We start from the raw sequence: 15,281 nt of genomic DNA, 5'->3' as shown, positions 1-15,281 counted from the left end.
TCCTGTTGGAACTTCCTATGACCTAATACCACCTACTAGCACTAAGTTGTAGTGTATAGTGAGTTACAGCACTAACTGTAATCCTTCCCCAAGTCCCATCACCCAGCATGATGTTTCAGAGGCCTGAAAGAGACCATCCACTGGAATGCAATTGATAGTGGTTTCAGGCAAAGTAACAGTGATTACTTTATTAATAGGAGTAAAACTGCAACCTCTCCTTCCCCTCCCAAGGTCATTTTCACATTGATCTTCCTTTCCTCTCCTACTCAATCTTACAGGCTTGCTTTCTTTTAAATATAATTTCCACTACCTATATTCTTCTAGATTCTATTCTTTTCAAAAAGCTCTACTAAGCAAACCCAAAAAGAACTAATCTGTTTAGGGCAAATGTAAGCAAGGAGATAAAGAGGAATTACGGTATCAGAACTTCCTCACTGAGGCCTTTTCCTGAACAACAGCCTGTGGGAGGGCAAACCTCTCCTTGAGCAAGAGGAGGACTACCAACCTTAGACCCTGCCTACCAGTTCTTCCCTTGTTCCAGATTACTCTCTGGGAAATATAGAAATAGAAGTTTCTCTGTTTAGGGGTACACCTGCTAGTTGCAGAATGTTGTTTGGTGGTTTTATTATTTAATATTTTGAGATGGATGGTTTTCATAGTTGCTGCTTGCTGCTGGTCTTTTTTAAATATTGTGTTCTATGTATTTTTTATTTGGTTTATAATTTATATATGTGTTTTAATGTTATAAGCCACCTTAGGTGTGCTTTGGGGAGAAGATTAAATTGAATAAATAAAATATAGCTGGAGCGGAGAGGAGCCTCATCAGAAGAAACTTCGAGTGCCTGATTATTTTTGTTGACTCTTTTATTTGTATTAACTCCTTCTGTTAGGGGTTCAGTTCCAAATCAGGTTCAAGGCAATCAAGAGTTTATACTTGGGTTGAGTTACTGAAAATCACTCACCTGGTTTTTCTGTTCTGATTTGCTTGACTCCATGGTCCCAGATCACAACTATGTTCAAAATAAGTGTATTTATATAATGTAGGTTCTGTCCCTTTCTGGGGCCCATTGTTTGTCCTGTGTGGTTTTTTAAAACAGCATAAATTATACACATAAGGTGTGTGTGTGGGGGGCCCTTTAATTGCAAAAGAAAGATGGGGTATGAATCTTCTAAAATAAGAGATGCATTTCTTTCAAAGCAGGGACTGTATTCTGTTATCTAATGGCAGGCAAATGTATTGTTTTCGAGCACTTTTAATGTGCCTTGTTAATTGCAGTGGGCCCTTGTTTCTGGATACAGACTCTCAGCTGTTCATCCAGAATGAGACATAACTTAATCCAAGGGGCAACACACTAATAGTGGCAAGATGACCTGAGCTACTGATCTTGCAGAGGCTCGTGGAGCAGGGCATGCTGTGTGTCATAGTAGTTCTCAAATACTACTTTGACTGTCTACAACACAGTTCAATTATTGTACCTTTCTTCTGAGACACACCCAAGAATAATAGTTATAGTGAGATTGCTAAGTCAGTTTGTTATTGAATTGTTAGGCCTCTGCCTGCCCTCAAAAATTATTTCTTGATTTTTCTCTTTCTTCAACTAAACCCATGGGTGGTATTTGAAAAAGGAAAAAAAAAAGTAATAAGGAACAAAATACAGTTCTGATTTTCATATCCTAGATAAAAGTAGTCTGTACGGTACAGCATTGCTTACTGGCTTTCTAATTCTAAAGATCAGTATGTTCAATGTTCCTGTAAAACCATCCATGGTATTTTCTAGGGCTAAGTTCCAGTTACAAATACTGCCCTGAAAGAAGGCTAGAAACTCAGTGCAGGGCAAGTATGTAGGCTCTCGGTAAAAACATATACTTCAGTCACCTCTTTAGAAAATGTCCCCTAGCATAGCTGAGTATCACTTGACGAAGCTGACAGAGTTATATAGCAAAAATAATATTTAGGCTTTAAGTTGTCTTTATTCAAAGTGCCTTGTTGGGCTGGTTCCACCTGTATTCTTGAAGCAGAGTGAACAAAAACCAGATGCCATGTTTATGGTTGCAGGAAATGACTGTTGGAAATAGGTTGAGTTGAGTCATACTGTATGTAGCACCTTCTGGACTAACTAAGGCTAAGTCTATGTACAGTAGACAGTGTAACTTTTAATGACAGTACCATGAAGTGTGTTTGCAGCTAGTAAGTATTATAAAGCAACAAATTATAGGGTATGTGAATTAAAGAAGATTTGAGGCGTAGCCCTATTTTAGAACAGGTTGGCATTAGTGGGTATTGTCAGTATAGGGAATCAGAGGAATCTTGCTCAATAGACTGCAGGAAAAAGGAAGCTTGGCAGCCATTCAAATCCTGTTGTGGGCAAGTAGGTGGAGTTCTGGCTTGTATCTGCTGAATATCCCAAGTTGATGATAACTCCCACACAGTGAATGCCAAGCTCAGTTTCGCCTCAGCTGGGTTAAAGTGTGAAGTCTTGCCTGTGTTCTTTCAAGATATTGGGGGTAAGAAGCTTCATATATTCTTCATTCAAGGGTATGAATTTCTGTGTAATTATGTATACAGTACTGTACTTAGAAGTATTTGTTTTTGGTGAGTAAGATAGGACTAAAGACATACTGAATACAGTGGTCTTACTTCTGAGTAAAAAATACAGTTTTCAAACACCTCTATATTTACTTAATTTTTTTTGTCTGTAGTCCTAAATATCTTTACCATGGGGTGAATTTCATTGAAATGTCAGTAAGCCTGATAGGTTGAACTGTTAGTAGTATTTTACCTAAGCAGTAATAAAAACCATGGTATAGAGTTGATGTTAGCTGTGAAATCTGTGAACTTTCTAAAGGCTCCTCATCTACTTTGAAGGCTTTGTATTGTCAATTTGAATTTTGCTACTTTGCCCTCTTGAGTTATGAGCATGTGTTGGGAGCTTCTTCCCTCCAAATTCATATTCATTGCACCTTGAACTGCCTGAAATCCAGCTCCTACTATGTATAAAGTATGCTTATGTGGCATATAAATAATCTTATTCTCTAGCTAGTTGAAACATTTACTGAGAAGTAAAGTGGTGTTTGTGGTGCCCCAATCTCACTTTGCACAATTTTCTCACTGAATTATTTGGTGGCAGGTAACAAATACCTTTTGAATTTTTCTTTACATTGATAGTGTAGCAGTTTGAAACTCCTTATCTTGTATAAGTTCTTGTTGTGTAATATTAATTATATCCTGCCCTTCTCAGTTGAAAACAGTCACAAGGTGGCTAACGAAAGTTCCCTGTGGAGACATGGTTAGACAAAGCCACTTTTGATTCAACATTCTATGCTTGCAGATAACTTTAAAGTAATCCCATGAGTGCCTCCAAAGTTTAATGTAGGGATTGTAACATGGGATTTGTGAATAGGATTCAAAGGTGCAGCTCTGTAAATGTGAGGCGTATGACCGATTTCCGGGTGCAGATTTTCATGTGAACTGCATCTCGTGCAGCACCAAAAGTATTGCTTTGTAAACTGATCCACTGTATCTGTTTCCATTGACTCAAGAATTGAAGCCCTTAAATTCTGATACTCTGCTTGCCACAAGTGAATGGTTGCAACCAGTCATCTACTAAAGTTGTAAGCACAAATATCTGGCATTGAACATCTTTGAGTCCTTTTGACACATTAGGAGATGGTTTTTGTCAAAGAGTTCTGTGCTGCCTTGGAATCATAGTGAGAGCTCTGGATTCACTGTCCACAGAACACTCAGGTACTCTGAAAGTAGAGAAGACCATTGCTAACCTTTATTCTTTCTCGGTGGTTCTCAAATTTTTCAGGAGTTTTACTCCTGAAGTAAGTCTTTATGGGGGAGGGATGAGGGCAGTGACGCAGTCCCCAGGATCACATCGCTAAGGGAGGTGAAGGGGGGTGCTTTGATTTACTTTGGGCTGCTGGAGGCTCCAAGAGGTGCAGGGAGCCCCATGCAGTCCTCCGCAGGGCTCCTCGAGAGTTGGAATCTTCAGAAAAAGCGATCGCAAAACACTTCCTGGTTGCTTTGCCTCTTGAGAAAGGATTTGAGTTGAAACTCCCAATTCAGTTTAAAAACAATACCTTCATTTTGATTCTACTGTGAAACATGCTTAATGCTCACATGAATAGTCAATGTTGATTACAGGCTGCTGTGTGTGTTAGGGAAACAGTGATGTCACACTTCTTGATCTAAGAGGGATGATGGTTCTGAATATTCTTCTGTGCCATGCACATGTTGTTCTGTCTTGGTGCTTAAATGAAATAGGTTGTGTGTAGCTAAATAGAGAGCAAAAGTGCCTTACTGACCAAAGAGGCTTCTGTCTCTGTAAATAGTAGGGGATATATGTGTTTTGCGTTCAGAAATATTTGGAAGTAGCTGAATAATAATGTTGAGAATAGTTAAGAATGTTTCTGAATTCAGTAATTTGGGATACTGTATTTGGAATGATACCTAATATTTGAAGACCACTGACATGATTAAAAAGCAGACTGATCTGTTTGCAAGAGCACGAAAGTGAAACCTATTCCTCAGTGGCTTGGCCTGTCTGGTTTGATAAAGGAAACTGGAACATTGCCCAGAGAGCCAGAGAGCCTGCTTTTTCCAAGGGAGATGGTAAATGAGGTGAGAGCAAAGCCTGTGAGTGATGTCTGTCTCCTCATATGAAATCCTGAAGCAGGTTCTAAGCAGCAGAAGATGTTTCCAAATGGGTCCTTTCCAGCTAAAAGGCAGGTATAGCTGTTTAGAATTACCCTGCTGTCCTCCCACCATTTGCTTTTGATTGGTGCTCTGCATGCAGAAACAATCTGTTTCCCTTTCTAAGCACCTCAACCTACTTTTGCTTTCCTCTCTACCTCTTAGCACATATTTCCTTAATAGTTAGGAATAAAATTTCCCCACCCACCCCCACCAACACAGCATTGCCAAAATGTTTTACGCAGCATCTTGTTGGGGAAGGGCAGTTGCAGAGAGATCCTTTGTGTTAGGGAACATTAATTCCCTTACCTGAAGGTAAACCTTCAGCATGAATGAACCTACTAGGACCTGTACTAGCAAATTCGCTGCTACACGTCCACGTAGAGCCACATCTCAGGATTGGGTCCAAGGTTGGGCTAGGTTTTGGTGGTCGCCAAACAAGTCCTCATTGCTGCCCAATTCTACCTGTCCCCGTTGGCCTGCCCTTCCCCCACCCTGTCCTGCCTGCCCTGCCTCCCTGCCATCCTCCCTGCCTTGGCAGGCGGCCAGAAATCCTCTGCAGTGTGGGGATAAGCTCCGGCCTCCCTGTCGGTGCTCCAGCAAGGCTTATCACAATGAATAAATGTCAACAGAACTATAATTGTTGAAATAACCTTACTTTTAAAGTTAATACTGCAATTCTTGGCATTTCTGATTAGAAGTAATCCCCACTGAATTCAATAGGATTTACTCCCAGGTAAGTGTGTATACTAAGTGTGTATGTAGTGTTTCTCAAACTGTGGGTCTTGAGCCAATTTCTGGTGGGTCCACATTCATTTCAATATTTTATTTTTAATATATCAGACTTGATACTACCATGGTATGTGACTGCATTTGGGGAAATGTTACACATCCGTACTTTTAACAGGCTGCTCTGTATATGCTTTTAACAGTGACAGTAAATGGGACTTACTCCTGGGTAAGTGTAGGTAAGATTGCAGCCTAGGATTGTTGAAAATGTTTCTCCTTGATTGTCACTTTGGGTCATGACATCAATTCAGGTGGGTCCTGACAGAGATTCTTATTCTAAAAAGTGGGTCCCAATGCTAAAAATTTGAGAATCACTGGTGTATAGGATTGCAGACCAAGTGTTCCTCTGTGCAAAATAACTTAAGGTTGCCCTGTGAGGTGAAGAAGGGGGCAGCCTGCAGAAGGGAGATTGCATATGTGCATTGTTTAGGTAAACTTCTAGAAGTTTGTTACTGTCATAGATAAGCAGGGTATAAATGTATTAAATAATGAATAAAACAAGATCTGTATTATAGAACTTGCCAAAAATATAATCCCCACTTCCATAATATGTTTGTAGTTCTGCTTTCCTGAATGTAAGTCAGTGGTTGAAAGCTCACATGGGAAAAGCTAGTTTGTTTTTTCTGTACAAAGCTAGAAACCTAAGTCATATTGGGTTTTTAAGGGATATTGTTAGACATGCATCTGAACCTTCCCTTAGTGTCACTCTGCTCACAGCCATTACTGTCATATTTATGCTGATTACAAGCAAAGGAATGCACTTTATCCAGTAATGCTTGGCTTGATATGGAAAACACGGATCATACTTGTGTTCAGATAGCTTTATTGCTGAGCTGTTCAAGGATGTGCTTTTTGACCTGTAGAATTGTATCAGAATAGTTGTAGCATGACTCACCCTGGGCTTTTGGACTGCATTAATCTTAGAACCAATATGTTTATCTTGGTGATGCAGTCTTCTCTTGCGCACGCTTCTAACCATCTGAGAAACTGATTATTTAATTTTGTATCTATATTTCTTGTTATGTTGTTCAGGGGCTTCTTCAGCAAATAGGCACAGCTGTGGATTTACCCCAGATGCATCTGAGGTTAGCTAAAAATAATATGGAGATAGGCAGGCCAAGAACACTTTTCCATCTCAGATGCAATATGAAATGGATCTGGTTTATAGTGACCATGCTGCTGAACAATAGCTTTCCCAGGTTGCTGTTGCACTGCGTATTTGTGGTGTTAGCTATACAGACTGTTCTGCTTGTGACGGTACTGTTGAGATACCTGGTCCGTTAGGCTTCAGTTTGAATGTAACCTAGTGAATGTCAATAGAAAAGAGGTAACAGATGCATTTATAGAACTCTTTAATGCATATTCTTTCAGCCATAAATGCAAAGCTGTAAAATGGAACACAAACACTTGCTTTTATTTTTTTAGAGCTGGTGGTAACGGAAGCCTCAGATTCTTTCTTGGGTATCAGGATATTTTCTTGCCCAAAATGGATAAAAGTAGTGACAAATCCATGAAAAGTTTGGTGAAAGCAAGTTGAGTGTATGTGTTTCCCTTGCAGCCCATGCATTTTAACAGATTCTTCTTTCTTTCTTCCTCCCCCCTCCATTAATACCTTCTTTTGGTTGCACTTAAAAGCCCTCAAGTTCTGATAGTTTTTGTTTTTTTAAACCATAGTGCTAAAGTTCTTAAAGATAGCTTAGGGACCACGCTGTGGGCAGACTCTCAGTGTTAGATAAAATTGAAAAATTTGACTTTGTCCCTGAGCTTATTTATATTGCTTCCAAATGCACATTGTCTAGGCAACCTGCTGTTGAAAAGCTCAGTTACTGAATGCACCAAACAGCTTTACAGGTAACAAAGCAGCTGATGGGGATCTGATTTCTTCTGCTGGAGGTTTATTGTTGCTTTGTTAGGAAAGTGTTTAATCTTTGGTTTCTCCACTGATAAAAAGGCAATAAATGCATGTTCTGGTTGTTAAACTACTTTGGAGGGGCTGCTAAATGAATGGGATTCTCCTCTCCCAAAAGCAGAAAGGCCTTGAGATTGCAGTGCGTTGCTTTTGTGTGCTAGAAGTAGTAGGTACTCATCTGGAAGTAGTAAATACTTCCAGAAGTGTGTGATATCTGATACACAAGCAGCAGGGTTGTTGGGATTTCTTAGAGCCCAATCCTATATATGTCTACTCAGAAGTCCCACTGTAGTCAGTGGTGCTTACTCCCAGGTAAGTATGGATAGAATTGCAGCCTGAGATAGCTCACTACCTTGATAAAGAACCTGGTTCTCTAAAAGTTAAGCTGTGTTTGTGGTGTATGTAATACTTCTTTTTTTTTTTTTAGTACTCTGGTTATAGCTTCCTACTGCTAGAGTAGTTGAACTTAAAAGGTAGACTCATCTACTCTAAGACCCAGTTCGGTGTACTGGTGACACTTCAGTCCAAACTCCTTGATAACCCCACCCAGCGATTTCAGGTAAATATTGGAAAAGTACAGAGCTCAAGATGGATTGCTCTGGCACTCCAAAAGTCAAAGCCCATGAGGTGGAACAGTAATCTTCAAGCATCATTTCTGGACATGCCCCTCCAAGATATACTTTGGAAAAAGCCTTTGTCCTCAGTTCGCACCACTGTGTTGGAGTTTACCCTTTGGTTATTGGATAGCAGTGGCAGTAAAACACCACTCACAAGTACAACAGCTTCATAGAATATTTGATTGGTCATGTGATCAGAACACCATCCACCTCATTCAAATTTGTGTCAGCAGTTTATATTTTGTCAGCAGTTAAAATCTTTAAGTAGTTTCCCTTGAGTTTTCTATAGGAAGGTTCAGAACTTACTGCTGAAAGACTTTGTTTCATTTAGGAAAAAAGTTCTTATGAAATTTCTTCTATGACCATGTCCTGGTGTACAGCATTTTTGCATAAATCCCTACTGCTGTTGGGGTGTATGAAAATACTTTTGGATTGTAGCTTAGGCTCTTGCAGGTGTGTGGGTAGCCTGCTCTGTTACTTGCCTTTTTCTCAGAAGTTCAGCAGAGAGATACAAAATCCAATGTGTCTTCCTTCAGAAGGATTAAATATTTGGCAATTCTATAAGAGCGGAATTTCTGCTAGCTTTTGCATAGGCTCTTAAATTAATAATACAGTATTCAGAGCTTATAAAACATGGAAGTGTAACTTCTGGCTTCGTCCACAGAGATGGAACAGGCTGTCTGCAAAATTTGCTAACCACAGCTGTGAAGCAGCTAGTCTCCTGGTCAACATCATGGGAGAGTACCTTTTTAAGAGGGGTCGAGTCAGGATCCTACTTCATCACTTTCAAAGTTGATTATATGTAGTCTTTCCAGCCACAAGTCTTCATGTTTTGTCTCCTGTGTTGGCACTGGGATGGGGGAGGGCAGCTTATGGTGTCCTGGGTTGCCCGGTTGCTGATGCTTAAACTAATGCAGGACTTTTTTTTTCCATAGGAGGCTAACTTCTAACTTAGCTTTATGTCGTGCTCAATTCCTCATTTGTATCATATGGCAGTATAACAGAGTAAAAGACTAGATAAATATCTTCCAGTGATGCAATAGGACCAGTATGATGAACCCATGAGGATAAGCTGCTGTAATCAAGTTAAAGCATTGCAAGAACTTATGGGAATTGTGGTTGTCCAAGCTCATTTTCTTGTGTCTGTTAGTTCTGTCTTGATTCTGTGATAAGGTAACATACTTGGTACTAAATTGACTTTTGCAGGATAATGTAGTGCACTGGTTTTCAAACCAGGAGTTTGAAAACGAGGGTAAGTCTTTGCAGCGGCAGGGTGGAAAGCAGTGACATGATCCCCAGAGCAGCAACGTGACGCACCAGCCTGAGAACCCCTGCCCTTTTCCCTTTAAGGGGCAGGGGAAAGCAGCAATGTGATCCCTAGGATTGTGCTGCTGTGAGGGAAGGGGGGGCTTTTTTAAACTTAGTTGCTGCTGGGGTCTAGTGGAGCCCTCTGCAAGGCTCCCTGCGGCTTGTAGAATGTTAGAAAAATGATCACAACCCACTTTTTGGTTGCTATCACTAAACCGGAAGTGGTCATGATGGTTTTTCTAACATTCTGCAAGCCACAGGGAGCCCTGCAGAGGGCTCAGCGAGGCTCCCTGCACCCCCTGGACCCCGGCAGCAAGTAAGTTAAGAAAACTGCCTCCCTTCCACTATAGTCGCACAATCTTGGGGATTGCACTGCTGCTTTCCCCCTACCCCTGCCCTGTAAAGGGAAAAGGGCAGGGAAAAGACCTCCCAGCTTGAGAACCACTGATGTTGTGCATTCCTAATACCTAGTAAATCTGAGAAGTAAGAGAGACTTTAAATGGCATCCCAGTGCTTTTTAAATGTATGACAAAGACACTGTACTACTCTACAAGTTTTTTAAAACTTGCCCACTACCCTGCCCCATGAACTCATAAAATATTTGCTATGATATAACTTCATTTTTGCATTCTTTCTCAATTGTAAGTTGAACTGTGAGACGATTATGAAAGTTGGCTAAAGAGGATGATGGTGAAATGTACACTTTCTGTATTGAGTTGGCATCCTTCAGTCTCGGAAGACTGTGGTGTCACGCTCTGAATGGTGGTTCTGGAACAGAGTGTCCTCTCCAGTGCGCGAAGCCTGGGTAAAGTAGGTATGGAGGATAGGCTGTTACCCATGCAGCAAATCCCCCCTCTCCACGTCGCTGAAATGGTCCAATGGAAAGGCAGAGGCCAATGCGGTTGGTTCCAGCGGCGTTGCAGGAGTTGCCAGAACGTGACTGTGTTCAGCCATGAACTGCCTCAGGGACTCCAGCTCCGGATTTTGCCTCGAGGTTGACTCCTGAAGCCTTTTCCATAACTGGATGTAGCCACAAGGCAGTGGAGGTTTGGGATCAGAGTTTTCCTTCTCTCAGATGAGCTGCCTTCCCAGGCTGACGAGCCCCATCTACCCGGTGGCTTTTTAGTTGCCTCTTACGACAAGTACAGCCAAACTGAGGGCCTATTCTTATCCCCAGCCCCCAGGGGATACTTTCTGTATTGGTACCTTCTTAAGGAAAGCACAGGAGTATTTGTAAAAAATAGTCAAAGGTTACCCATTGCTGGAAAAGGTGATCTTCAGTATTTTCTTGGTTTGTTCCAGAATAGCTGCAAAAAATGATTGGGTCCTTTCAAATTGCACCCTGCCTGATTAATCAATTAAAGTTTCTTACCCTGCAATCCTATACAAACTTCCCTGGGAGTAAGTCTCACTGAACACAATAGGACTTACTTCTGACCAGGGTCTCAGAAGAATTTTATCAAGGAGTACAAAGTTTCTTTTGGGCCCCATCCCAAAGGGGAGGGGATGGAGCAGAGTGGGGGAGGGTGGTGACAAGGGTGAGCAGAATGGGTGGAGAGTTGGCAAAACAGGGCAGGGGAAGATGGTGACAGCTGGAAGTCTTTGGAGCCCAGGTCTGCTGGGCTTCCCCATGCAGAGTCCTGCCCATGTAGCATCAGCAGTTAGATACAGTAATATTGAAAACCAAACACACTCCTAAGTCTCTCTAAAATCTTTTAAATATATAAAATCACAGAAAATTAGTATCATGTATGTATCATGTAGCCCCCGTGTATAGCTAAGAGGCACTTTTTCAAGTGGGTGTTCCTTTTTTTAGCAGGGGGAGAGTAACTGGCCCACCTCACCCCAGCAGTGTCTGTTCTAGTGGCTGTCTGCTGTCTTTTGCATCTTTTAGATTGTGAGCCCTTTTGGGACAGGGAGCCATTAGTTATTTGATTTTTCTCTGTAAACAGCTTTGTGAACTTTTAGTTGAAAAGCGGTTTATAAATACTGTTAATAATAATAATTAATATCATCGTATTTGGGTTCACACTAAAATGGAAAGTGTCCTGTTTGCACCAAAGCATATTTCTGCAGCAGCTGTAGTCCCCTGCTGTGTCCCTGAGGTCTAGACTCTCCTTCACGGCAAGTGGATCTACACACCAAAGAGTTACTGTAGCATACCACTTTCCTCCCAGATCTGACACTGTGTTAAGGAGTGTCATGTATGCATTCCTTGGCCCAGCACATATGATTTTTGGTAGCAGCAGCAGCAGCCATACACTGAGCCTCCCACATGGGCAGTGAGTCCAGGTGAGACAGGAAAATATAAGATCCCAGGAAATTTCTGGTCCTCCTCCTTTGGCTTCTGGGCCTGCTTTTCGACCCTGGGCCTGGGTACAAATTCCTCCCTTTACCCCCCCTCTCATGGGCCCTGCTTCTGAGTAAACATGTGTAGGAATGTGCTGTTTTTAAAAACTTTAATCCTGGTTTCTGGATGCTAATCGCTGTGCAGTTTTTTAATCTACTTGTGCTAGAACAACTCTGCATCTCTTGATGATAAAGCCCCTGGGTTATGCCTTGTGCTGATCTTGTGACAGAATGTTCTTGTTTGACTGAGGCAAGATAATGTCTGCAGTGAATAGAGAAGTGTGCAGTTGGGTGCTACACATTTCAAAGCTACCTAAATTGAATTGCCAAGGAATATTCTGTCATTTTCTTTTTACAGGCCCAGCCTATTTATACACTGATTTTTTATACACGGATTTGACTCAACACGAATGGCCCCTGCAAATGAGAGAGAATGTGCTGATCCCTGGAGAAGGGGAAAAATGCATCCCTTTTAAAATCAGTTTAAAAAACTGAGCAGTCCTTTAACAGCCTCCTTAATGAGAGAGAGGCAGGGCAGCAGGCTAACAATCCAAATCCTTCTCTCTTCTTCAGACCCCTCCCTTCCCCCAGCACCTGATCATTTTGCATTGGTGAAGGGAGGGGCTGAGTGGTGCTGATGGATTGTCTTCTTAATTACTCTTATCTTAGAGTCAAAAGGCCAGCAAGGCTGTTTTTCAATCACTGGAGCAAAGAAACTTTGGTTTTTAAATTGCTTTGCTATAGTGCGTTTTTTTTTTAATCCAAGTGAGTGGTTGGAATGGAACCCATTGCAATTAATCTCAACCTGTACTTTGAGAACTCTGCAAGTGTTTTCCGTAAAACTCTGCTATAATTTACATTCACTATAGTTGTGGCTTTCAGAATCGGTCAAAGTAAATACCATTTGGATATGCACACAATGCTGTGTTTTTCTGTGCATCACTGTCAACTATATTTGTTTTTTTCTTTCAGAATCAGCCTATTTGTCACCACCTCTCACCAGAGGAAATAAAACCTTTCTGGGGAAGCCCCTTGGTCTCATGAATGAATCAACAGATCTCGGGAATGCCAGCATTCTGGAGCCAGTCCTGCGGCTCAGGACAGGGCATGTGCCCAGTATTGCTGAGGAGGAGCACCATGACACTGACCAATGCAATGTGCAGCAGCCCTTCTTAGTGGAGCAGTCTACTTCTGAACAGGAAAAGGTAAATAACCCTGTATTATTATTATTCAATGTTTGCCAGTGATTTGCATGAAGCAACTGATGCTTACAAGCTTTTGTACTAGCAAAAGTTACATAATTTTTTTACATCTGGATTTTGCTGTATAATATGAAGGTTGCAAAGGGGCACATTTTATCAATTATAATAGCTTTAAAAGTGTGCTAGGTAGGTGGTGTAGTGTGAGCAGATGCAGCCACAGTCAATACAAAGTCAGTTAGGCATTAGAAAATTTTTTTTTTCCCAGATTTGGGTTTTTTGTTTTTTTCCAAAAATGAAAAGTGCCAAAAGTGGTTTTGTGGTTTTTATTTTGTTATTGCCAAAAAAAGTCACACTTCTTAGGGCCAATCAGCTGATAGAACGAGCATTCCACCAGCAGAGACTGCCTTATGGAAGTTGTAGAATCTCCAGCATGTGAAAAGCCACCTGCTGCTGGAGTTCCAGCAGGGAGGCTGCAGTGAAACAGCAATAATGGGGATGGGGAGGGCGGATTAGATACAGGAAGGAGCAGGTTCCAGAAGCAGCAGAGGTCACCACATCCAGACCCCCTTCCTGGACCTAGTTCTGCAGCCCTGATCCATGCAAACCTGAACCAATGAGTATATAGACCATTTTCTGCACCTAGGAGGCTTAACCCCTGGTAAGGGAACATATATATAGTCCCTTAACCAGAGGAGACCTCTGGAACTCCCCCCCCATCCCATTTCAGGATGTAGCTCAAGCCTTTTTGGTGCAGCTGCATTGGTGTGGTGGGGGAGCATAGGTTTGGGCTGCAGTTCTCAACCAACCAACTTCTCTGTATCGGTGGAATAATAGTACCTATGCAATTCCATTCTGTGCATTGTAGAGCAGCTGGAACTTCCTGACTGTCTTGTAAAACAGCCCTCAATAAAGCAAGTTAACCAGAATTGAAATTGTCAAGGCATACAGTGTTAATGGTAAAGTCAAACTTCTTCAACTTAACCATCAACAACTCTATGTCTTTTAAAGGTTTTTTCTAAGATCAAAACCATATCATCTGCAAATGCTCTTAATTTAAAGCATTCATTTTTAATCTTTGCACCCCGTAGTCTTTCATCTTGTCTAATATCTCTACACAACACTTCTAGGGCAAGTATAAATAAAAGTGGCGACAATCGACATCCTTGTCGTGTTCCCTTTTGAATCTCAAACACTGTTGATAGTTCTCCATTTACTACTACCTGCACAGTTTGTGATGTATAAATTGACTTTATCCATTGAATAAAATTCCCTCCAAAATTCATCTTCTCTAAGACAGCAATCAAGAAAGTCCAACTCAAATTGTCAAACACCTTCTCAAAGTCTAAAAAAATCAATGCTAATTGTTTCTCTATCCTTTTATCTTAGTATTCCAGCAAATCCAATACTATCCAATACTATCTAATACAAGGTCCTTGGTAAAGTCCTTGGGTTTCCAGAAAGGTATACTTCAGCTCATGTACCTGCCACGGTTAGTAGTAAGCACTCTGGCTACCGTCTGCTACCTGAGAATCCAAGAGCATTTGGGTTTGTCTCCAAGTGTGCATACAGGGCAGAAATAGGGCAACATTTCCTCTTGTATTTTAATGGTTGTGTGTTAGGGAATTGGTGACCTGTTCAACTTAGTTTTATTAATGAATTTGGTGTTGATGTTGGAAGAAGGAGGATAGGAACATTGGACTGCTACAAGTTTCTTCATACATCAACTCTTATTCAAGTGATCTAGAGTAGCATTTTCCAAACTGTTGGTCTGTGGCCCACTAGTGGATCACAACCCAATTTTTGATGATTTGTGAAAGACAGGGCAGATTAGGCTATGCACATCAAGCATTAAACAACCTGCTACTTGCAGGGAGCACTGCTGTCCAGTCACCATTATAGCCACAGAGGCTTGAGCAGCTGGTAAAGTGAAACTTTTTTTAGGAGGTTCCCAATGCTTAAAAAGTTTGGGAATCACTGGTCAAAGATCTGTTTATCTTGAGGCAGAAGGATTTAGGAATGTAATTTAAATTCTCTGCTGGACTGACATGTGGTGGTGACTGCAAGAAGCTTATTAAATGCAAATACTTCTGTGTGTTATAGGAAGTCCCCTGCTCATATGCACATTGATGAAGTATGAAAACTTGGTCATATTCTCTGCTCTATTTTAGTCGGTTAGGGCAGTGTAATACATATGCACAAACATTGTGTATGGAACTACCTAAAAACATTGTACAGTATGAAGGTGGCAAGCTGCAAGGTCTGCCTCAGTCAAAATTCTAGTGCTTTAGTGTAGGATTAATTTTAAAATCCTACACTAGGATCCTACACTAAATTTAAAATTTTTTAAAAAGTTGGCCAACTTCTGGAATGAATGAATGCATCATTTGCTGGCTGTTTTTAACAGCTTG

The 15,281-nt window shown here is 41.2% G+C and overlaps 1 protein-coding gene across 4 annotated transcripts in view; it reads left to right on the top strand.

The window, feature by feature from the left end:
* The window catches only part of ADIPOR2 (adiponectin receptor 2), a 46,319-nt gene that overhangs the window by 8,549 nt on the left and 22,489 nt on the right, over positions 1 to 15,281 (top strand). For 3 of the 4 annotated variants that reach the window (XM_066634207.1, XM_066634206.1, XM_066634209.1), the window contains one exon: positions 12,644 to 12,876. In XM_066634207.1, the coding sequence (XP_066490304.1) occupies positions 12,712 to 12,876 (165 nt within the window). In that variant the 5' untranslated portion in view covers positions 12,644 to 12,711. Of the gene's footprint in view, positions 1 to 2,450; positions 2,506 to 12,643; positions 12,877 to 15,281 lie in introns of those variants that run through there. The other variant, XM_066634208.1, reaches the window with a different exon arrangement.

This window comes from Tiliqua scincoides, chromosome 7 (assembly GCF_035046505.1).
Source record: "Tiliqua scincoides isolate rTilSci1 chromosome 7, rTilSci1.hap2, whole genome shotgun sequence".
NCBI lineage: Eukaryota > Metazoa > Chordata > Lepidosauria > Squamata > Scincidae > Tiliqua > Tiliqua scincoides.
Note: the sequence above shows the minus strand (reverse complement) of the source record. Positions and strands in the feature narration are given on the sequence as shown.